The 24,754-nt window shown below is 35.8% G+C and overlaps 1 protein-coding gene across 5 annotated transcripts in view; it reads right to left on the bottom strand.

The window, feature by feature from the left end:
- Positions 1–3,472: 3,472 nt before the first annotated feature.
- gria1a (glutamate receptor, ionotropic, AMPA 1a) overlaps positions 3,473–24,754 on the bottom strand; it is a 116,176-nt gene continuing 94,894 nt past the window's right edge. The window contains exons 12-16 of one of the 5 annotated variants that reach the window (XM_041223416.1): positions 24,059–24,257; positions 21,358–21,605; positions 18,314–18,428; positions 14,709–14,843; positions 3,473–8,240 (exon numbers count right to left, since the gene is read on the bottom strand). In XM_041223416.1, the coding sequence (XP_041079350.1) occupies positions 8,073–8,240; positions 14,709–14,843; positions 18,314–18,428; positions 21,358–21,605; positions 24,059–24,257 (865 nt within the window). In that variant the 3' untranslated portion in view covers positions 3,473–8,072. Of the gene's footprint in view, positions 8,241–14,595; positions 14,844–18,313; positions 18,429–19,127; positions 19,243–21,357; positions 21,606–24,058; positions 24,258–24,754 lie in introns of those variants that run through there. The other 4 variants (XM_041223415.1, XM_041223418.1, XM_041223417.1 and 1 more) reach the window with 4 other exon arrangements.

Here is a 24,754-nt window from a genome sequence, read left to right on the forward strand (position 1 = left end):
AGTGTAAGTCACTGCTAACTGGTACACTGCAGTATACTATATATCTTCCAGTGTATTTCAAAAAGTGTTGGGTGCTTTTCAGCTTTGCAGTTCACATTTTAAAATGTATTTGCTACAGAGGTTTTGTTCTAAGCTTGAAGAAAGGATTGCTTTACATTTTGTGCTCTGACCTTGAAGGGATTCAGAGACTGTGATCAGTTTTTCTGCCCACCAAGTTTGTGTAGGTGTTCCCGTCCAAGTCTGTGGTATTTCTTTTTCTTTATTCCACTTGATATTTTGTATAAAGGCATATTCTACAAGTCACCCACTATCAAAATAAACTTTCTCAACAAGCAACTTTGGGCCATATTTTCAAAGCATTTGCTCCAGTGTAATAACCTTTTAATTTAACAAAACTAAAACCAAAATATATCCAGCTATATATTTCCATTTTTCTTAAGCACTCTCAAGGTGTTTTTTTTATTATTATTTTTTTTAATCTCATTTACTCTCCTTTCAAAAAATAGGAGTTAATTAAAGAATGGAGGAAACACTTTGAAAATACTGTAAAGCCCTTTGTGTTTGAATGTACTGGAAAATGTGTGGCCAGCAGGATTTCATGCAATTTGGTTGTTGCTTTATAGCAGCTTTGATGTAGACTCTGCTAAATTAACTGCTCCCGTATTCTGGAAAACTTCACAGTAATCTGTTAAATTACTATCTAAGGTAAAAACAACAAATTACTGTGTGTGACAGTTACTGCAAGATGGTGTACAATACGTAAACATGCTAGGCCATATATTCAGAGTTTACTCCAGTCTTTAATTAATTCCTGTGTTTGGAAAGGAGGAAACACCTACTGCTGACTTTACAAAAGAAATTATAGTATCTAAGTAATGTAACTGAGGGGTTCTCAAGCACTCTAAACCGGTTGTGTCTCTGTGTTACTGTTGAATTTTTTTTTCAAAAACTAAAGAATAAAGACTGGAGTAAATGCCTGGAAAATATGAACTGTGATCTGGTACTGCTGGAAAGCTTAAGCAGTGGATACAGTAGCACACTCATTAAATATACATTCCTTCAATCTTTTCTACAAGTTCATTATTCTTCTAAAGTCCTTCAATGCATTTACAATTCAAATTTGACTGTAAATGTGTACAGATAAAACATGAAAATATGGCACTTAGCAAAATAACTAATCCATACAATGATGGTCACAGCAGATTATTCACATGCCACTTGAACTTGCAAATGTTAAATACTGTTGGAAACACATAGATTGGGACTCTATCTCAACAACAGCAACACCTTAGATGAAATAACTTCAGGTTTGCTAAATCATAACTTAATCTTGATCATCCCATCATAGTGACGAGACACCCCAGACTTCCTGAGTATACAGGGTGATTCATAATTCGGAACATTGCAAAAACTGGAGGGTACGTGGAGGATGACATGCAAGGGAAACATGTCTATGATAGACACACTATGACGCACCATTTGGCCACCAGTGGGCTGTTCAATAATATCAACATTTAAGTAACACATAAAACAATGCAAAAACATTGCTTATGAAATATGAATCACCCTGTATACAATCTGAGATGATTCGAGTATCAACATGACTACCTAAATTGTTCAACAATGTTTATATTTACCACAAAACTTTTTTTTTTTTTACACAATTTTGTGTTGGAGAATTTAAAATGAGAATATATTCCCCAAAATAAATCATCTTTAGCCTTTGACGATAACTGAGTGTAATTAAACGATGATGATTTGACAACGATACTACAGAAGATTACATCTCTGACACTGGCCTGGCACATGCAAGTTATCTGATTACAGCTACTTCAGACACTGTTGAAATGTCTTGCGTGGTGTCTGCACTTTCTTGGAAGGTCTGTGCTCCACTACAAAGGGGAGCGCATAGCAGGCTCTCATCCTGGCTTTGTGGCAGGGACTATTTATTTCTACTCATCGTTCTACAGCAGACTCTACAGGCCAGGCACCTGGTGAGCTCAGGCAGACACCTGCAGGCTTTAGAGGCTGGTAGCTCACCGACATCTGCTCTGGAGTACCTGGGAGCAAAGAGGCGACTGGAGTGGTCATGGGATCAGAGAATGTCCATTGACCTTTAGTTCTCCAGAGCTGTTGTGGGGAAATTCTGCGGTGAGGGAACGTCATTTGTAATTCTAAACTGGGGAGATCATTTTTTCATCTCATCTGAGAATTACAGCACAGCAGAACAAACTGAAGAAATAAAGTAAAAATAACTCCTGGGAGACAGATGAAGTAGTATGAAAAAACTTTCAAAAAACAGTCAAAAAGTGTCAAAACAATAACGATCTAATATATAGATATTAAATTAATTTATAATTTCTGACATCGTTGACACTGATCTTTCCAACGTGTTCTACGTCTAATCACAAAAAGGGAATGCTGCATTGTGGTGTTTCTGATGGGCCTTTCTTATGAGCTGTCAAAGGTTGAAAATAAAAAATGAGAAAATGGAGGCATTGGAGCACTGATTGCTCATTTAAAACAAAAACAACAAAAAACCCATAAAAAGTATTTTACAGTAGGTGATGAAAAGGGAACACAAATTGTTTTACTTGTCTTTCAGAAATCCATGGAAATTTAGGGTAAACAATATCACCAAGCAAAACAGTTTGGTTGGCAGAGAAATATCTATTCAGAACCCCTCTATTAAGACCAAGGGGCCGAGTAAAATAACGGGAGATGTTCAGGTTGTCTCCAAATTAAAATGGAATGACTGGATTTAGTCAGGATTGTGAGCTGTTCACTATAAGGAGCTGATCAGTAGCAAGGATATGGAAAAAGGCTAACATGCAATAAAAACAAAAAAACAAAACAAAAAAAAACACCAAACACCAAACATAATAACACTTTTACAGTATAGAATGCTAGTTCAGACATCTGTTAATTGGCGTCTGTTTTAAATGATGCAAAAATATATAGTATAGTATAGTATACTATAGTTTAGTATAGTATAGTTTTCTTTCAGTGGCTTTAATAAACTTAAATACATTTGGTAACACCCTCCAAATCACCCCCAGGACTCTGTCAGTTAAAACACCCAGAGGCAGGTAGAATACCCTTCTGATCAAATGATCGTGAATGCTACCATGTGATCCTTACCAGTCCTTTTTTATTTCAGCCTGAACAGATATCTAATGTGCTTTTTTTTTTTTTAACTGCAGTACTTCCAGACATGGATCAAAATAGGCTGTAGCTACAGTAAGGTGAGGCACATCAAAAAGGGAACTGGTCCAAATGGTACACCTTCACCGGTGTAATCGCTGTCAACCACAGAGTAACTACCTGTATTGAAATATATATATATAGAATATATATATATATATATATATATATATATATATATATATATATATATATATATACACACACACACACACCAAAATCCTTCAAAATAGTACAGTAAATGATATTCCAAACTCAGGCTTGTCATTCAGAAAAAGTTTCATTTATTTATTGATTAATTATTGATTTATCATCAGGAAGAACCTCAAGTCACATCTCTTTTGAAAATATAGGAAAGGTAGAGTTGAAATGAACAAACGAGAATGCCATAGTGCTGTAGTATAACAGAACCTAATAAACACATAATACAGTGTTAGAGCAAAATAATACACTTTTCATCAATTAGTAACCTAACACAAAGATTAAAGTAAAACTATGTTACTGTATTGGATTTTACAACATCTCCATTTTAATCTGACACCATTATGCACATAAGAGTTTTCTTTCACACCAGAACTGAATATCTTAAATAGTGTTTTTTAATGTACAAATATTCTTTGTTTTATAAAACCTTTATCTTTATTTTTTTCTGGATGCAGAATCTAAGGTCTATAATCCTGGAAGTTTCCATCATGTTTAATTTGGCATTTTTTGACAGACGACGATGAAACAGTAGCAAAAGCTTTACACATAATGGTAAACATTAACCTGACATAGATGTGGTGCAGTTTGTGAAGTGTGATCCGGAAACACTCAGTTTTGTAGTCAACCTGCCTCTAAAGATCGGATAAAGTTCTCTGACTCTATTCCTCTTGTAAATAACACTGCTTTGCGGGGATGGCCTGCTGTGTTGTTCCAGTGGCATGGTTAGAAGCAGCCCAGTGATGTGCTGAAGGACACTGTGTAAGGATGCTGTTTGGTGGATGAGCTCACAGGAGGATCAGATCCAAAAGTAGAGTTTTGACAGTTAAACATCAAAACAAAACACAAAGGTCATGTACACTAATAGCAAGCAACTTAGTTTAGTAGATATTACAAAATCACTACAACCCGTGATGGATTCACACACAGATATAAATGTGTAAGATACATTACTTACATAAATATAAATTAATCAACTAAAAACCTCAACATTAAAAAACAAAAGAAATTACATACAGTATGCAAGCAACGTTGTAGATCCATTTAGTAACCAAATGCTAGGCAGCTTTATTATGTTCTTAAATTCTATGGCAAATAGCTGGAAGCATGTAGACAATTTAAATTTAGTTGAATTTATTTATTTATTTGTAACGAATTTGGTTTTGTACTTTGCTTATTACAAATCCTGGACTTTTTATTCTATGGGTATTCGAAATCAAACTGAGTTTCCACACATTGATGGTCACAGAAAAACAAATCACAAACACCAGCTGGTCTAAGGGCAAAAACAGCTTATCCACTTGTGTCTTCGGATAATAATTGATTCAAAGGAGTGTCTCCATTTAAAAGGCGGCATTTTCAATGCGGATGAACAGAAAACATGCGTGGGTAATGCTAAAAATACAGAGGTAAAATAATCTGTTTCATCTTAAATTGTATTTATAGAGGATATTCGTGGAATTCATGGACTGCTGCAGTTGTTCCAAGAATAAGGACTGCCCCTGTCTCTCACTGAGCATCTGTTGTGACCCCAACAGAAACTAGCTCAACAAGCTTCTGTTATACTATTCAATAGTAATATGATGCCTACAATTGATCTGGAGGCAGAGATTATTTGCTTTGTGAAGCTGCAGCTCTAGAAATGTTTTTTTTTTTTTTTTTTGATTCGATAAGACTGATAAACTGCCTGCCTTTTGTTGTAGCTCCGCTATAAAGGGAAAGTGTTTATGTCTATAGAGAGAGACACACAAGCTGTAAATCTCTCACACAAGACACTTTTAATGTTTTGAAAGACATGCTAAATTAAGAGTCACCTAAATACAAAGACTGCAAACAGAGGAGGTGTAACGATTTGTCATGCTTTCTTTACATGATATATTGTATTGAAATATGCATCATTTGTATCATGATACGTATTGTATTGTGACTTGCCAATTGCGACATGTATCCTATTGTGACATTAATGTATCACTATACCCCTAGCTAACAGTACAGGTTTTTGTTTCAAATATTTCAGTTGCATGGTACACTTATACACTGAAATATTAACATATTGAATAGAATGCACTGTATATTAGAAACATAGTGCTGGCTTTTTTGAGAGGAGTGAATCCGATGTCAAGCTGTGAAAGTAACATACAAAGATTTAGACAATCTTTTATTTTAGTTTTATTCTCACAGTTTTTGTTCTCCTGAAGACAGTGTTTTTGGTACTATTGTAAGCGGTTCAATTGTGACAATTCCAGAGCGTGTATTACTTGAAATCCAGATCAATAGCTTTTTATTGTACTGGGCCTTGAGAAGCTCACAATAGAAGCTTTAGTAATGTTATTATACTATACTGTATTTAAACTGAAATGGCCCAGGCGAACAGCTTTACAGAACAAAGCATCTAAAACACAATGGTGTAAAACTTACAAATTATAATTTATTGCAATAAAATTAGATTCTAAACGAAAAGACTACCACAGACATTACAAATTATGACTGGATATTGATTTCGTTAGAATTCCAGACCTTTAACAGTCACTCATTTAAAAAACATGTTAACCAGATTTTTTCAGTTGATCTGTTATTACCTTATATCAGAGTTTCTGTACTACATGTCTTACTGGTTGATTACAGGTACAAATTAGCTAACTGATGCCTTGTGTTTCTGAGCTTTTAGATACTGCCCATTATCACAGACTGGCTAACAACATGCTGTGGACTTTCCTTCAGCACTATAATTCAGGCACATGAAGGCTTTGCTGTGCTGTGAATGGGAGCCTTTATGACGTTTGGCAATTGAAATTGTAGTATTTAAAATTCCATTGAACGTGAATGGAAGAGAGGTATTGTAATGTTCAATTACTGATAGCGGAGAACAGGAACACAAGAAAAAAAAAAACTATAGATGGGTTTTAGTACCATTTTTACATATTTACTTTACTTCAACTTCAGATTCTGTCATCTTTGTATGTGAAGGGACAGTTTTAAAGACTCAACCTAGGACTTGTTATGTAGCAGCAGGGATTCTAAATCCGGACAGGGTGTCTAATGATGAGACTGGGGGAAAAAACAACAACAACAAAAAAAAAGCTTATTAATAAGGGCTGTTACTGGTAGCAGCACTAGCAATGTTCTTTTAGCTGGGAATGTCAGGCAAATAAGTTGATTATTTCTATCAAATAAGTTGATTGACTATCGAGGTAGCCTTTAAAAACAGCGCACAACTCTAAAGCAGTAAATGTTCAGACTGTCCCTTAATGTCCCGTCTTATGACTTGTCACTTTACGGACACTTTTAATAGTTTTAAAATGCCCTGAACAATCTGTTTGATTTGTGTTGGCACCACAGCCTTTTGGGAAAAAAACAATAATAATACTATACAGTTGAGGACATTTTATCTTATTATAAAACAGCAAAAAAAACAAAAAAAATTGCTTCTCTAAAGAAATCTCCTTAGGGTTCCCTCCTTTTTAATGGATAATTCAAATCACATTTGTCCCAGTGAAGAATAGTCACTGCTAATTAAATCTGATTATACAAAAAGGTACTTGCAGTACAATGCACTGTGCCCATCCAACATTTCATTAAGACTTCTCCCCATCAAGGGAGACGCATTCTATTTTGTCTTCATCTTCTCAGACAAACACTTTCTTTGGCCAGTGATAACTCATGCACTTGAGTTAATGGAATGTAATTAATGTCAATAGAGGGTTTGCTGTTTAAGCTTGATTGTTTTTTGGGAATACGCAATTTATTCTATACTATAGGTACAGCAGCACAGTAGATTTCGGTCAGTAGGTGGCACTGTGGTACGACAGTGCACTACTCAATCATACCATGCAAGGAGATCTGTTTTGAATGCTGCAACGACTGGATTACCAGCAGTTGACAGACAATAGAAGCGCAATACAAGGGTTCTAGTTTTATGCATCATTAATTACAGCGTCTAAATGCAATTACTACTGTTGTGTAGTTGTTTTAAAATACAAAAGTTCTAACAAGCTAGTAAAGCTTTATTTAGTACTGTAATTACACATTGTAGTACTATGTAACAACTGTATGTTAATATGTTGTTATTAATGACACTTAAATATGCCACCTAGATTTAATATGTTGTTATTAATGACACTTAAAAATATGCCACCTATATTTTAAAGTTCTGCAAAATGCCATCTTTAAGAAAATAGTTAATCAAGGATGGGGGAATCAATGGTGGAGTGTTAAAATTACTATTATTATTTGTTTGTACTAATTTTGACTACAAAAAAAAAAAAAAAAAAAAAAACCTGTACAAAATCACAAATTTTAAATAAAATGTAAAATAAAGCATTAGAGAAGGCAGACAATGTTATTGAACACTGACAACACAAACCAATATATTGCACACAATGACTAAGTAAACAAGTCTATATAACTGGTACAGCCCTACCTTCATTTCATATTGATTCCTTGTGTGACACACATGTAAATGTACACCTAGTCCAGTTGTCTTCTTTATTGCAGAGCATGATCGTTTTAAAACAAACATTTTCGTTTAGAAAATTAAATCTTTTAAGTTCTTAGTACTTTTTAATGTATTTTTTTTTTTTTTTTTTTTTTTTTTTTTTTAAATAAGCCTATTGTCCTTTTGGCAGCAGATTTCTAGAAAACCCAGTTTGCTGTCCTGTTCATCCATGTTACAGTCCAGTAGCACTTAGTCCCATCCCAGCAGTGTGGCTCATGCAAGGCAGTGTCTGCATTGATGTTGGAAAATCGTGGCTCATTATCCTCCCATTCTCACCCCCGCTCCCTGTTCCACTCATTCTGGTTAGTGTAGAACTCCTCATAGCTTCATTGATGTTTTGCTGAGAAGGAAAAAAAAAATTAAAAGAATATATTTAGTACCAGAAACTAAAAAACAAAACATGTCATTTTAATTTACTATATAAAATGCATTTCAGTAATATCGGGTTTTGCCTTACTCATTAAGGCAAAAGAGTGCGTGTGTGTGGTGGGGGGGCGTTGACTTGGGCAAGTGCGAAATTACAGGCATTATTAAAATTCAGTAGATGGATTACGTTTACAATTAGGCTTAAAATTAAAAGGAAGAGCACAGCACCCAGTCACGCTAAAGAATTAAAAAGTGCAGTTAACACATTTAATGACTGATGAAATACAATTCAAAGTTGCTGCAGTATGTCCACTGTTTTGTCATTTTCAAATATTTTCACAAAACAAACATTCAACTTTAAAGCTACAGTGTGCAGTGCAATAGCATGTCATGAAAAAACACATTTGTAAGAGTAAAAATTTAGATTAAAAGAAACTACATTTAAATATATATATATATATATATATATATATATATATATATATATATATATATATATATATATATATATATATATATATATATTATTTGTGTACTTTAAAAGCCATGAATTTTATTCAGCATTAAAATAAGCAGCTTTATATAATCTCTGTAAGAAAATGGAGTGTCTGGTGTGAAAACTCAACACGAAATAATACATTAACATAGCATCCAAAGAAGCACCATAGCATTGAAATTAGGGGTGGGCAACAATATGAAAATTGTATATCAATATCATGCAAATATTTTGAAGATAATATCAAAGTCTTCCAAAACACAAAAAAATATTATAACACAATTGCAATATGAAACATATATAGACATTAACAGATATTCACATATGAAAAGCAATCTTTAACTTAGTGGTGCTTTGCTTCACAATATCCATGGAGAAAAACAAGGTCTTGTTGTATTGTTTTACTTTTCCATCACCAGCCACCTCAAACTGAAATATTTCTATACTTCACTTGTTCATTTTCTAGCCAATCTGGAAATAACTGAATCTTCAGCTGCTGTATATGAATGCTGACTCATGAAAACTCTAAAAGTATTAAGTACAATGTCATGCTGAATTTTGCATTATTTTGAGATGTGTTTTGATCTTTTAAAAGTACATCTCATTTATAATACCTAAAGGTCACATTTTAAAAATACATTAATAATTGTGTAAGTAAATCACATGCACAAAATGCAATGAACCACTGACACATGTGCATTTTGTTTTATTCATATCGTATCATATCTGAACCTTCATCACTGATGATCAAAGCAATTGTCGGATTCATTCAATGCACACAGAAACTACTTTTAGGCAGTTCTTTCTATAGTCTGATATTGCACTTTCTTGTACTTACGCTACAGTCCATATTTTGGATGTTTTTTTAGGTACTGCATTAAATATTTTAATGTTATAGTGCTACTTCAGCTTTTTCACCTGCAAATGTGTTTTTAATAAGAAACACATTTGTCAAATGTGTATAATGATGTGCTTTTGCACCATACACTGTAGCTTTAAAGTTGAATGTTTGTTTTGTGAATATTTTTTTAAATGACAAAACAGTCAACATACTGCAGCAACTCTGAATTTTAATCATGCCTAAATGTAAACGTAATCTATCAACCTAATATTAATAATGTCTGTAATTCCTAATTACATTATTAATCATATGGAAATGGTTACCTGCAATCTGATTAATCCTGGTTTTAGTCCTACATTTCGACTGTATGTTCAGTTCTTGTCAAATGTGTATTTTTCCTTTTTAGTGATTCTAGAATTATGTTCTGTGTTATATTACCAATGTAAAGTCTTACAAGGCATACCAGAGTCTAACATTCATTTTTATTGTACAAAGCTGGTCAGACAACTCAAAACCCCTTCTATAACACTGTTAAAGGGCATATCAGCATTATATAAAAAATAAAACAAACTACCCCACCTTACTGTTCCGAATGTATTTGGTCATAGTATAATAATCTGTATGCACCTAAACATCTGCATAATGCCGCACTTATGTCCAAAATCAATGTTCTTGAGCATCTCCTCTGAGCCAAAAAACATGACTTCCGCATGTACCCTCACATGTGCTCTGAAACGTACCGGCGCATGCCCAGTGAAGCATTGTATTAGCTATATTACCTCTGTGTGGAAACACACTAGTCTGTGTGACAAACATGGTCTGTCTAATTTTCCATAAGGAAGGAACTTGTACCTGCTTTCATTTTGTGTAATAGATATCTTTCACACTGTACAGGTTTGCTTTGCATGTTGTATTTTGAAGTATTATGATTAATGTTGCATTCAATTTAAAAAAAAAAAAAAAAAAAAAAGCCTGTACTGTGTAAATGGTTGCGGGGAAAAGAAAACACAAGACGGAGTTGTTTTCATTTCCAACTAATAAAAGGACCTACCTACAATTATAACAGCAATGTTTTGTTTCAATATACGTCCCCAAAGTCTTGGATATAGCTCCAGCTGATTCGGAATGTTTACAGAATGGACACCTATCAAATAAATTAGCTAAAGAGATTCAGAAACAATACATTTACTTTCGGAATGAGGTTTTTGAGTATGATCTGACCTAAATAAATAAATTTTGCATTTCTTCATCGTTCGTATTTGGTTTTCACCTGGATTTCCTGACACAACACATGCACAGTCATCTGTCAAGAGGGAAAGTCAAATTCAGCCACATATTCCATCTCCCTATCAGTTTCTGAACAATCTGATGTTGGAATATTGTCTGGCCTTATTTCAGATGTTCCCTGTGTACAGTCAAACTGTGTTGCTGAGGAAAATCTGAATTTAAACTGTTAATGACACAACTTTGATATGGCAGTGGAACGGTAGGTTTTTCTTTCCATTTGTAAATTTCTGCTTGCCATTGTAATTGTGTCTGTTTGGGTGTTTGTGTTATGAGGGATCTTCGGGTATACAGAAATAACAAAAACCACCCAAACAGACTGACAGAAAAAGAATGAATCTTGGTTATAAATCTCCCTCCTGACCTGCGAGTGACCCTGACTGGATGGTCTGACAATTCATTCCGGGGAATGGTGGAAGTCAGCCATCTAGAAAGGGGATGGTGCCACAGTACACCAAGTCATCGCCCCAGAAGGAAAGCAATGTGGCAACCACGGATTGGAGGAGAAACGGTTGCACTCGCTAGCCAAGAGGGGCATGACTGATGGTACAAAAGGGAATGTGGCTAAACGATCTGTTCCTTTGTTATGGTTGTGAGAGAACCCTTGAAGGAGACTAATGAAGTAACCGTGTCTGTTAAGTGTTTGTTTGCTTTGTTGTGTCTAATTGTACTTGTTTGTTCTTATTGGACGGCTAATATGTACTGGGAGCTGTCGCTAAAGGCCAGCATCATCCCAGACAACACTAATAAACTGTATTTCACCACTTGCACATTATCACTCACTCTGGACTTGTGATCGTATGTGTTATACTGCGTTTATTATTTTGGGACTGTAACCCGTTGTAATTATTCTTTGCGGTCGCTAGACCGGGATTACAAAATAAACACATGTTTTGGATCATGAACTTTGTTGTTTGTCTTCTGTTTTGTAATCACATCACCTCTACACCTGCACACTGCAAACCACTTTGCCACACAGACACAGTTACAGTGGAAAGAAAAACATACCATTCCACTGCCACAAATTGCGGGGATTAACAGGCTAAATTTAAACCACGAACGTTACTATAAAGGAACTTTACGCATTATATTAAATTATGCATCATATGGGCTTTAGTTGTTAAATATCGAAGTTATGTCATTAACAGTTTAAATTCTAATTTTCCTCAGCCTCACAGTGCGATTGTACACAAGGAATGTTCAAAATAATGCCAGACCATATTTCAACATAAGATTTTTCAGAAACTGATAGAGAGATGGAATTTGTGGCTAAATTCGACTTTCCCAGTCAATGGAGTGTAGATAATCGTGCATGTGTTCTGCCAGGAAATGCAAATGAAATCCAAATATGAATGATGAAAAAAATCTTTTTTTTTTTTTTTTTTATTTTTTTTTTTAGGTTGGATCATCCTCAAAGACCTCATTCCGAAAGGAAATGCATTGTTTCTCAATCTCGTTCGCTAGTTTATTTGATAGGTGTCCATTCTGCAAACATTCCGAATCAGCTGGAGCTATATCTAAGACTTTGGGGACATATATTGGAATAACGCAATGCTGCTATAATTGTGGGTCCCTTCATTAGTTGGAAATGTCTTGGTTTCATTTTCCCAACAACAAAATGAAAGCAGGTACGAGTTCCTTCCTTATGGAAAATTAGATGTGACCATGTTTGTCACGCAGCTAGTGCGTTTCCACATGAAGGTAATATAGTTTACACAACGCTTCATTGGGTACGCCAGTACACAAAGAAGTCAAGTTTTTTGGCTCTAAAGAGATGCCTGCAGAATAATGATTTTGGACACTGGCAGTGCGGCATTATGCAAATGTTTGGATGCATACGGATTATTATACAATGACCAAATACTTTTGGAACAGCAAGGTGGGATAGTTTATGTTTTATTTTTTGTGTAATGATGATGTACCGTTTCATAGGGCAGTGGACCACAACAGGCTGCTAGGTCAGTCCCAATCTAACATGGTTTATCGCTCAGGTGTTTAAATTGTACTAGAGAAATACAAAACTATTCCTCAATGACTCACTTCTCTGAAGGAATTAAGAGTTGGTTAACAGGAGTGTTCTGGATACAGAAGCACCTGCAAATTTACCTCCTGCTATCAGCCATCAATCTAAGTTTACAATTTAAACCCCATATATATAAATTATATATATATATATATATATATATATATATATATATATATATATATATATATATATAGACACACACACACACACACACACACACAGCTCTGGAAACAATTAAGAGACCACTGCAAAATTATCAGTTTCTCTGGTTTTACTATTTACAGGTATGTGTTTGGGTAAAATGAACATTTTTGTTTTATTCTATAAACTACTGACAACATTTCTCCCAAATTCCAAATAAAAATATTGTCATTTAGAGCATTTATTTGCAGAAAATGACAACTGGTCAAAATAACAAAAAAGATGCAGTGTTGTCAGACCTCGAATAATGCAAACAAAGTTCAGATTCATTTTTAAACAACACAATACTAATGTTTTAACTTAGGAAGAGTTCAGAAATCAATATTTGGTGGAATAACCCTGATTTTCAAGCACAGCTTTCATGCGTCTTGGCATGCTCTCCACCAGTCTTTCACATTGATGTTGGGTGACTTCATGCTTTGTTGGATGGCTTGTGACCAATCATCTTCCTCTTGATCACATTCCAGAGGTTTTCAATGGGGTTCAGGTCTGGAGATTGGGCTGGCTATGACAGGGTCTTGATCTGGTGGTCCTCCATCCACACCTTGATTGACCTGGCTGTGTGGCATGGAGCATTGTCCTGCTGGAAAAACCAATCCTCAGAGTTGGGGAACATTGTCAGAGCAGAAGGAAACAAGTTTTCTTCCAGGACAACCTTGTACTAATTTGGGAGAAATGTTGTCAGTAGTTTATAGAATAAAACAAAAATGTTCATTTTACCCAAACACATACCTATAAATAGTAAAACCAGAGAAACTGATAATTTTGCAGTGGTCTCTTAATTTTTTCCAGAGCTGTATGTATATATATATATATATATATATATATATATATATATATATATACACACACACACACACACACACACACACACCCATGGCCTTTTTTCAATATTAAATAGACTAGCCACAGATCCAAAACCATTTCTAAGTGATTTTCAGAATAAATGCATTCTATGAAGGTTGGACATGATTGATTAAGGTCATCAGCACTAAATAAGAAGTTTATTCCTTTACAACCGTAATTACCTAATGTACCATAAGTGTGCTCATACGAGGATTATCCGTCTACGGCATATTGCCGTATGAAATATTACGGAAAGATTTTCTTTATGTTTTAAATGACTGATATCTCGGAAAATATATTAGCCTTATATATAATATCTATAGATATAATATATATATTATATAATATATATAATATATATATATATATATATATATATATTATATATATATATACACTGTTAAGTGGTTACATTGCATACCTGTTATGTAATAACTACTATTATAGTATGGTTTGCTGATTTAGATTTACATGTATGCATATGATTGTATGATTAAATGTACAGTAAATAATTTGAAAAAACTGAATAAAGGTGTTCTCTATGACAAAGACAAGCCTATCAAAAAACAAGTAGAGCAATGCATTGGCCATATCACGGATTGAAGAAAAAAGCACCACAGTACATTCATTCCTACCCCTATATCTTAACACTTTCCATTCCATATACGCTGTAACCTTCTTTATAGGTAGTATTAGTGCCTGTTTCCTGTAAGGTAGAGGAGTTAAAAGCCTGTGCATTCTTTGCCACCTTCATTCGCCTTGACTCGCTTCGTGACTTGTAACAGAATTCAACCAAGGCGACCAGCATGGCTAGTCCCAGCCCACCAATAAGGATGTAGAAGACTCCAGCCACATTACTAAGACTCAGGGCGCTGGTCTTGTCCTAAAAGAAAACAAAATGTGCAACAGAGACAAATATTAAGATTACTGTTCTAACAAAAGTATTTCAAAGTACATTCTGCAACTACCAATCCTATACTGTATGTTGAAATACTTCTCTTAACTTTAAGCAACAGTTAATTAAATGACAATGTTACACTGGTATTGGTAAATGTTAACTAACTTTAAATTGGCAATGCTTCTAGTAATTTTAAGATCCATTTTCAACAATTTCTATTTGGTATTTTTCCAATAATTAGATACTAATCCACAAAACCTTGTTTGTACTACCTATCTAATTTATCAACAACATTTTAATTCCTATTAATCTAAACCTCCTATTACTTAAAGCAAACAATGAAGCTGTATTAAAAGGTGTGATAAATGAACACTGGCTGCAACCTGAAGTTGTCATGCAACTTAATCACAGTGCATTTTAAACAGGCTGTATTAAAGCAAGCAGAAAACACTTCTATATGTGCTACTAATTCACTTTTTTCCACCTGCACGAGACATGGTTTGTTTTCTGAGTTACAGAATGTTGGACAGTGATTTCTAAAGCATGTCCATTTTAAAAGGTTGTCACCCAAATGCTCTCATGCTTAATCACCAAGTCACAGGTAACGATGACATTTGCAGGCTCATGCACTTCATAGAACCTATCCTAACATACCATACAAGGTGATTATATAGTCACTGGTCACTGTGCTGATGAAGTATTCTCCTACAATGTGTGGATTGTATTTTATGATTTTCTATTATAAACTTTCTATTCAAACAAAAGTTAGAAATGCTAAAAGAAACATAAATGACAAACGTTTCGACTAGCCGACTATTTCTTCAGCTACAGATGGATAAAAAAGACTTCTACTTGAAACATTTGTCTTTGAATGTATTAAGTTTATTTTAGTATTTCTAAATTCAGCACTGTATGAAACAAACAGATATTACTGCCAGGAATTCTGTGTTCAATGAGTTTTATTCCACTGTGGCAATGTGCCCCGCTGCTATGTGTATTTGTGTTTTATATGTTGTGTGTGGTGTTCTAATGTTGGTGTATAGGTATTGGTGCACAGGATATAAATGGGTCTGTGTAGCACGAGTGATTGAAGATATAGAGTTGTATTTAGGCAGGGGGATGCACTTCATGTGCACGTAAAGTAATTAATAGTATGTGAGCACGGGGTTACACAAATTAGTTCACGTGCTGGGATTCAACTGATAAATTAATTAGTAATTGAATCCCAGCACAACAGTATGTAGAGATGCACATTTTACTCACTCTGGGTTGTGTGTTCGGTGAGTGGAGAACGGGCGTGGCGAAGGAGAGTATAAGAAACGAAATAGAAAGTAAATATAACAACTGCTACAAGTGCTGGAAGCACCAGCAGCGTACTTGTTTTATGTTTAGCGTTCATCCACCCTGTTTGTTAGTTTCTGTCCGTTTTATTTGTCTGTTTATTTTGGCTCAAGTGCCGTGTGATGTTTTTTTTTTTGTTTAAACTTTTTATTTGTAATAAAAGCGCTGAGCGTCACAGCGTCTCAGTTTCAGTCCCAGTACTGCCTGTCTCTGTGTACTCCTTTCTGGCCTGACGTCACCCTACAGCCAGCCTGTTCACAGCCACCGGTGACGTGGAATGACAAATGAATTCCCAAGATGTGCCGCTTCAAGCACGGTACAAAGCTATTTCTCATTAGAGGCAAAACACTGATTTCTTCCACTCAGATTTTTTACAGTGTTATTAATATGTTTTATGACATTCGGTTAGCACTTTAGATTGCACGACATACATAACCACATAATACAATGGCAATAACTGGGTAATTACCATGAACCCCTGCTCTTACATGGTAACTGCTGGTGGGTTACATGTGTAATTACATTGGGGATGGCTTGTCCACATTTTTTTGTTATTAGTAGTTACTATGCACAAGCAGGAACCTTTGGTAATTACCAAGTAGTTAACATAATTACATTGCTAATCGTTCCATTCATCTAATCCAGGGGTGTCAAACTCCAGTCCTCGAGGGCTGCTTCTGGTTTTCATTCCAACTTAAGCTCTCAATTAACATAATCGATCTAATTATATTTTGAAATTAGTTATTTATAGCTGGTGGTTTTAAATGCACTTCATTCAAGATACATGACTATGAAACATTTTGAGACCTGGAGAGACGTGTTAAATGCGTCCAGTTAACCAAATCATTAGACCAATTAAGTAACTGAGAGCTCGGATGGAAGGAAAGTCAGAAAACACTGCGGCCCTCCAAGAACTGAGTTTGACACCCCTGTTCTAATCTACCATGTTACCGTATTATTTACTATTATACCGTATTATTTTTTCTTTGCTGTATTACACTGCATTGCCTACTGAGACAGGTTCAGCATTTTTTAAACCACACTGTAAGCAGGTAAATGGGCCAATGGGCATAACACCACAGTACAGTATTGATGATTTAAACTGAAACAGTAAACTAGGGCCATAGATCCAGCAACTTGGTTTGAATGGGATAACTTAACCATCACATACAAGTAACCATAGTGAAAACGATAGGTTGCAGATGCAACCCCAGTTCCCTGAAAGAGAAAACAACCATCAAAGTGTGGGACATTGCCGTCAGGCAGTAGGGATTGGCTGAGCTTTACAGCAAAGCTGCCGATAGGCCTCTGTGCGAGCTGCCGTGTAAGCCCGCCCCCCTGGGAGCTTACTATACGCAGCGCGCAGAGACTCTCTTCCTCTTTTGCTCTTCGGGCCGAGAAGGCTTCCGGAGCGACCTCGCGGGTTGATGGTTATTTTATCTTTCAGGGAACCGGGGTTGCATCCGCAACCTATCGTTCCCTTTCAATTAGAAAAATAACCATCAACGTATGGGAACAGCGTACCCAAGCCGTCGCGAGGGAGGATTCTTGGCAGTAGGACAGACTTACGTCATAATGCAATTGTGTAGGCAATACATCTAGGCATATGAGGAGCTGCGCCTCAGCGTCTATGCTCACAATGACTCCTGTCGTGAATGAAATAATAAACACCATACTGGCATCCTAGGGTGCCATAGGGTGTAGCACAGAAGCTCCAAACAGTGGAGCAGAGGAATCCAGCACGTCTGCTTTTCTTAGTTTCTTATACGTTTTGCTTTTTATAGACTGAGTGTTATGAAGTACGGAAATAAATAAAGTTACAATAGTACAGGTAGTGAATACACCACAGCTCTTGAAGTATATGAGTAGTCTTATTACACGAATGTTTTGCCCCCTATCATCCCACACTACCACAGCAGTGCCAAGTGACCTAGCGACTGTATAATCGGCCTGTATATAATTTAATGTCAGTGGTGCGTTCATTCAAAGCACATGCAAACCAAAGGCCTTAAAAAAAGGAAAATCATTTTAAAAAAATGAAACTAAAAGAATGATTTTTACAGCTTCTAAATGGTATCTTTTTTTACTTTAATTTTGATGACCTGTGGACTGACCTTACTTGCAGAGTCCTTGTTTCCACACTCCCCTTTATCGTACCACCATTTGTTTTTCAGCTTGTCTAAGATGCCTTGTTCATTGAGTTTCAATACAGCTAGATTTACAGGAGTTCTTCACGAGGGAAATAACATAAATAACATTATCAATGTTATATTATGTTATTCAATACACATCATACACACACCTATTATTTATACTGACAGCTTCTACTGCATTTCCAAAGTGAGATGTGTTAATACTCCATCTGGCCTGTGCCTTGCTCCCCGGCACAGCAAGATGTGTATTACAATATCACTCTGAGTAACCAGCAACAGCAAACACTTGGTTGCCCCAGTATGTAGCCGTATTAATGACATACTGAAATTATTATAACTTAAACATGAATGCAGTACGTTTTAGATAATACATTACTGAAACAGTAACTGTTTTATATGGTATCATTCAATTTTGCTTCTGTTACTTTGACATATATGTATAACCCTGAATGTATATCTTGAACCTTGAACACTAACTGTAATAAACATATTGCCATTGTTTTATAGCTTTGTTTAGTTCTTTAGCGAACTACAGTGTTTAAAAAAAAAATAAAAGTTTTAACACCATCTATCAGTTCTTATTAATAATCATACATTGAAATGCTTAGATAGTAGTTTAAAAGAAACAATGTGGCTTTTCTTGTGGTGTCTTTAACATCCTGGTTCCAGTACTGTCACACTTTATCCAGTATTCCACCCAAGTGGTTGTCTGTGTGTGTTGCTGGTTACCCTCCAGTTTGTTGTTACCCGCTAGCATGTTCCTACTGGGGCTGACCTTGGAATCACCTCCCCCGCTGCCGCACTCTCCTTTGTCGTACCACCATTTGTTTTTCAATTTGTCCAAGAGGCCCTGCTCGTTCAGTTTTAACACTGCCAGGTTAACTGGGTTTCTTGAAATGATAAAATAATACTCGTCAGTACCGAGACGAGAACACACTGGAAAATTCAGTGTCAGGCATTCAATTAACAAGACATACAAACACTGGGGGGGGGGGGGGGGGGGGGGGGTAATCTAAAGCATTCAAAAGGAGTGTTGAGCAGATTTTGATTGACCTTATAAAATGTAAAATGGTAATAAAGTGAATTATCTATGGTTTCTGTGGTGCTTTCCAATCAACGAAAGGATAGATTCAAATCAGAAAATACTCTCCCATATCATGACCTGCCTCTTTTCCCTGTTTTATTGCTCTGTTCAATCAAACTTCGTTACAGGAGGAATACCCAGAACATGGTGTTCGAGTCTAGAATAATTTCAAACACATAAAACACACCTCTATAATAATAACATTTTATTTTGGAAAAGCAATGTCTGTTTGAAGTATCGAAAACTGATTTCGATTACATAAAGCTACATGGCTTTTTTTAAAGTTATTAAAAAATTTCTAAGAAATACGAGCATTAGTAAAATCTCTTTATGTAACAGTACTTCATGTCCAGGTCGACAATGTACCAGTGAGTCAGTCGACCGTAATTCACAGTGTCACTCGATGCCATGCCCCAATATTACCCCCCCCCCCCCCCAAAAAAAAAAAAAAAAAAACAACTCCCAAAAAATAACTAAATAGACTTGCCTACACTGCACAGTTGAAGAACACTCTTCACATTGCACACATGTTCTGTATGCAGCCCCTCTCTAAACAATTGATTGAACAGGAAAATAACACAGGTTGCCAACAGGCCAACTTAGGTATAGTGTGTGACATTTTTTGTGGTGGATATGTCAACTATGGGGTGGATCCTTTTGCTTCTCACTACTGCTTTCAGCAGAAACTGTTAAGGGTCTCTTCTTCTCTTCCAGGCTAAAAGCTGGTGGAGAGGAAGTGATTCTCTGGAAGAGGACAATAGAGTGATGAAGCAGAATTAACTTCTCTTTGAGAGACAATGAATAGAATTGTGTGTCTGCAGGGTATTTACTTGGTGAAACAGTGTGATACATCAGCGTTATGAATGCACAGGATTCTTTAGGGCACTTACCTCAGGTACACAGGTTTTCTCGCAATTTGAAAAACAAAACAAACAAACAAACAAAAAAAAAAAAAAACATCCTATACATTCTTATAATATTTCTCACCTGTTTAATGTGTGTTCCCTGTCATTCACTGTTGCTGTTTCTGGACAGATTGCTATTTCACTAACTACTCCAGCAAACATGTCCCTTACACTTTTTCTAAAAACACTTCTAAATGGTGGATTGTGCAGCTACAGTTTGTTTGTTTTAATCCATATTTTCCATTTACCAAGTTTGCAAAAGGCTCATAGACAGTTGCACACTGGTCATGTCTACAAGCACCTTTCGTCAGGAGTCTTTTCAAAAGCTCCTGTGGTTGAAAGGTTTATTTGTTTAAGCATGGTAAATATGCAAAAACAGCAAACAACAACATATAAATATAGACAATATTCAAATTTATATACACAGACAAAAAGGGTTGCGCACAAACTGGTCTATTGTTTGTGTATCTTATATGAACAAACAGTGACTCGTAAGGTACAGCTACAATAAGTGACATTTTGTTGACATTTTCCGATTCTGGTACTTGGTATTCATGGACATGGCTGTATTTTTGCACTTACACTAATTACTTGAAATACATTCAAAATCTCTGTCCAGTTGCTACTAACACTGTGTTCATTGTTAGGCAAGCAACACAGAAATTCCCATTACATAATGCAATTGCTATATATTCGTCTGGGTACCTTTACTTTTGATCCCCTGGGAAAGATAATAATACTTTGGTTCATATCCAAATACAAAGGATTACTAAAAAGTGTAATTCAAGGCTAATTCAAATGTTTATCAGAGTTTATGTATCACAGCAACAGAGAACCAATTTATTAACTAGACTATGTAACTCAGTGTAATAATGACAGCCACTGTGTCCAAATAGCTGGTGGGACGGAGATCAATTCTAATTGATTAATATGATGAAACATCGGCAAAGCTTTTCAAACCAGTGCTGGCACACCAGGAGAACATCAATAGAGTTAGTTAGTATGTAGGCATGTACCTTAATGGAGATCCTTTGGGTGTCGCTATTCCATATCCTTTCGAATCCAGGTTGCCTCCCACCTTCATGGTGTCACAGGGCTTCCTCTGTTCAATGTATTCGTTCATAGTGGACTCCAGCAAATAGGCATACTTTCCTTTGGATTTTCTTACCCGGATTACTCCTTCATCCGTTGTCTTAACAAAGACCGACGGCTCTGCAGACTTCATGTATGACCACATCTTTTCAAACACTGCTATTTTGGACCTCTGAAGAAATAATGGAAATAGTGTAAATAAGCTGCTAAGTTACCAGGTTGTTGTTGTGAATAACTCCCTGCCAAATGCCATATTAACATTTCTTTTTCTGTAAGTCATTTAAAACACTCACTTTGATAACTCAAGATTACATGTACTTGCAACGAGGGCTTCAAATATAAAACGCAGACCACCTAGAAATTGACATTTAACAAAAACCTTGTCTAATTTCATGACATGGGATAAACTGAAAATCTTTTCAGTAAGCAAGTGTTGTTTCAGCATGGATGTCAAGTCTCAAGGTTTACATATGAAACTCACGGTTTTTCACAATTTATAGTCTCATGGTTGTGCAATGGATTCTCACTTTTGTGCATAAGTTTATTATTGTTGCAAGGCTGCAAAACCCTTTATACATACTATAGCAGTAAATTCAAATTATTTCATTTCGGGGGGGGGGCGGGGGGTGGGGGTGGGGGTTGTGTCCATAAAGAGGTGTACATTACCATTCTATATTCCTGTAGCTGCTACGCAAACTCCCCCCTTACTCCAAAGATAGAATTGCCTTGTTATCTCAAACGGACGGTTTGACTGCATGAGCCTTCTATGTTTCTGTATACAACACATAATTAGTCGACACAGTCGAAGGAGAGACTGTCAGACTGTCACTGTCTTGTCCACGCAGAAATTACCACAGAAATAAGACAAATGGACATCAATGAGAATTTAATTATTAAAGTAAAAAAATATAATGTTCTTTATGATGCCAGTGGTTATAAAGACAAAAAAAAAAATGCTATATGGTTATAAATAACAGAAAAATTTGAAAATGATGGTATGTCTATTTTTATTTCACCTTAATTTTAGTCAAACTGATGGGGAGCGCCACACACTGGTTTCGTATATATGTAAAATAACGCTTCTTTGTTTTAATAATGTTGACCAATAATAATAATAACCACATTCACACACTAACTGAAGATTTTATTAAAACTGAAAGTATATTATATTAAACTAATGTTCTCAGCATTTACAAAGAAATATGTGTAGGTGTATTATTTTTGAATAATTTACATGTTAAATCTGATCACATATAAACATTTACCGTTTAATGTAATTTTTTTTTAGTGTGTGGTGTACCCGGACTATTTCTTTGTTTTATTTATTTTATTTCGTCTCCACAAAAGGAGCAAAAGCAGATAGTATTTTGTTCTCTTGACTAGTTACAGTTGTGGTATTTTCATGTTCTCTCGCTGTATTGGTGTCGTTTGCTTCACTCCAGGTGTGCATAACCCTTAAGTTTACGTCAATGGCGTATTGGTTAGCCATTTCCAAAATCTTGATCCGTCAAAAGCACATGCTCGCACACACCCCTCTGAAAAGGTTTTTCAGCAGGGGTCTCACTAGTGTGAACACTTAGGGGCTTACATGTCTGTTTCAGTCTTGTACATCTGACAATTAGAAATGAAAACAGGATGCAATAATTCATATTATTATTTATATTCATACAAAATACAGATTTAAATACAACATTTAAAATCAATAAATGATAATAATGTCAGAAATGTCAGAAACATTCAAGCATTTCTCATTTAATGTATTACCATCTAAAATTGTTTCCCTAAGCTTTTATAAAGAATACGTATTAATAACTAAGAGACTCCTAAAGATTAGAATATTTTTTTCAGAGACCCCAGTTAGAAATAATGCTGGACTACCTAATGTTACTGTGGGTAAAATAGTCCAAGATTCGCTAATCGCTGTCTATGGAACTAGTTGTAGACTTCTTGTGGCAATGTTGCCCCCCCCCCCGGTGTGTATTTTTGTGTTGTATGTTGCGTGTATTGTGTTAATGTTGGTGTATTGTAGCTGGTACACGGGATATAATATAGGTTATGCACACGCGTGTTTAAAATGTACATTTGTATTTAGGCAGGAGGATTGCACAGCACTTCACGTGCACGTAAAATTTAATAATATGAGAGCACGGGAAATTGCACATAATTAAATCACGTGCAGTTGTACTGAGAATCACTTGGGGTTGTGTGTTCGGTGAGTGGAGAACGGGATTGGAGACAGAGGTAGTTGTAAATCATAATAGTAAATCAATAACAGCTCACTGTGTTTGTCTGTGTAGTCCGTTTTGTTTGTCTCTTTGTTTTGGCTACCAGTGCCGTGTCCTGTGTTTTGTTTGTCTTTCAACCTTTTATTTTCTGTTTGGTCATTTATTAAATGCTGAGCGCAAGCAAGCGCTCAGCTTCACCAAACTCCCTGTCTCTGTGTCTGTTCTGAGTTGGTCCCTGTTTCTGGTCTGATGTCACCCACTACAGCTATCTTTGTAACACTTCTTTACATTCTTACTCTTAAATATTGAACCCAGTGAGCAACTTTGTCAATGTAAATGATCGATATACTTTGCTGACCAAAAGTAATTGTTTAGTTATTTGTGTAAGTATTCATCTCACCCTAAAGAATTCCTTTGTGGATCCGCCATCTAGAGTTCCGTATGCAATATCAGTCTGTTTGGCAAGGTCCTCGGCACTCTCGATTGGGGAGACCATCCTCTCCACCGTCAGGAAGGCAGCCAAGTTGGCCGTGTAGGATGAGATTATGATCAAGGTGAAGAACCACCACACGCCTCCAACGATGCGACCTGAGAGGGATCTAAAACACAATGTCACACAGGAGTTAAACAGCTATTAGTCAATACCCCCCCTATCTATTAGACACAATCAGATGGTCTTTCACCAGTTAATCACAAGAAGAGTTGTGGGGTCATGTTTTACTGCAGGATGGCTTAAAGAATCATAGCTAATTAAATAACTCCATATATTTTACCTGTCATGCACTTCTATTCACTATGTATGTCTCACATGTGCCATTTTGAATGAGCGAAGTGTATTTTCATTTAATGGTATCGGATACCATATTCAGTCTGCATGCATTGCTTCCAGCTGTCTTTTCATTCATTTTTCAAAGCTAGATAGTTACTAAAAGAAACAAAGGTTATATCAAATCATGGGTTTTCATGGCATCTAGTACCACATAAGATTAAAGAAAGCTCTTTATTTTAAAGCTTTATTTGCATGCAGTTTCCACTTGTATTTGCAAAGGTCACAGCAATGTCTTTGGGGTCACATTCCGAAGGAGGACTCTAATCC

Source organism: Polyodon spathula, chromosome 22 (assembly GCF_017654505.1).
Source record: "Polyodon spathula isolate WHYD16114869_AA chromosome 22, ASM1765450v1, whole genome shotgun sequence".
In the NCBI taxonomy this organism is placed as follows: Eukaryota; Metazoa; Chordata; class Actinopteri; order Acipenseriformes; family Polyodontidae; genus Polyodon; species Polyodon spathula.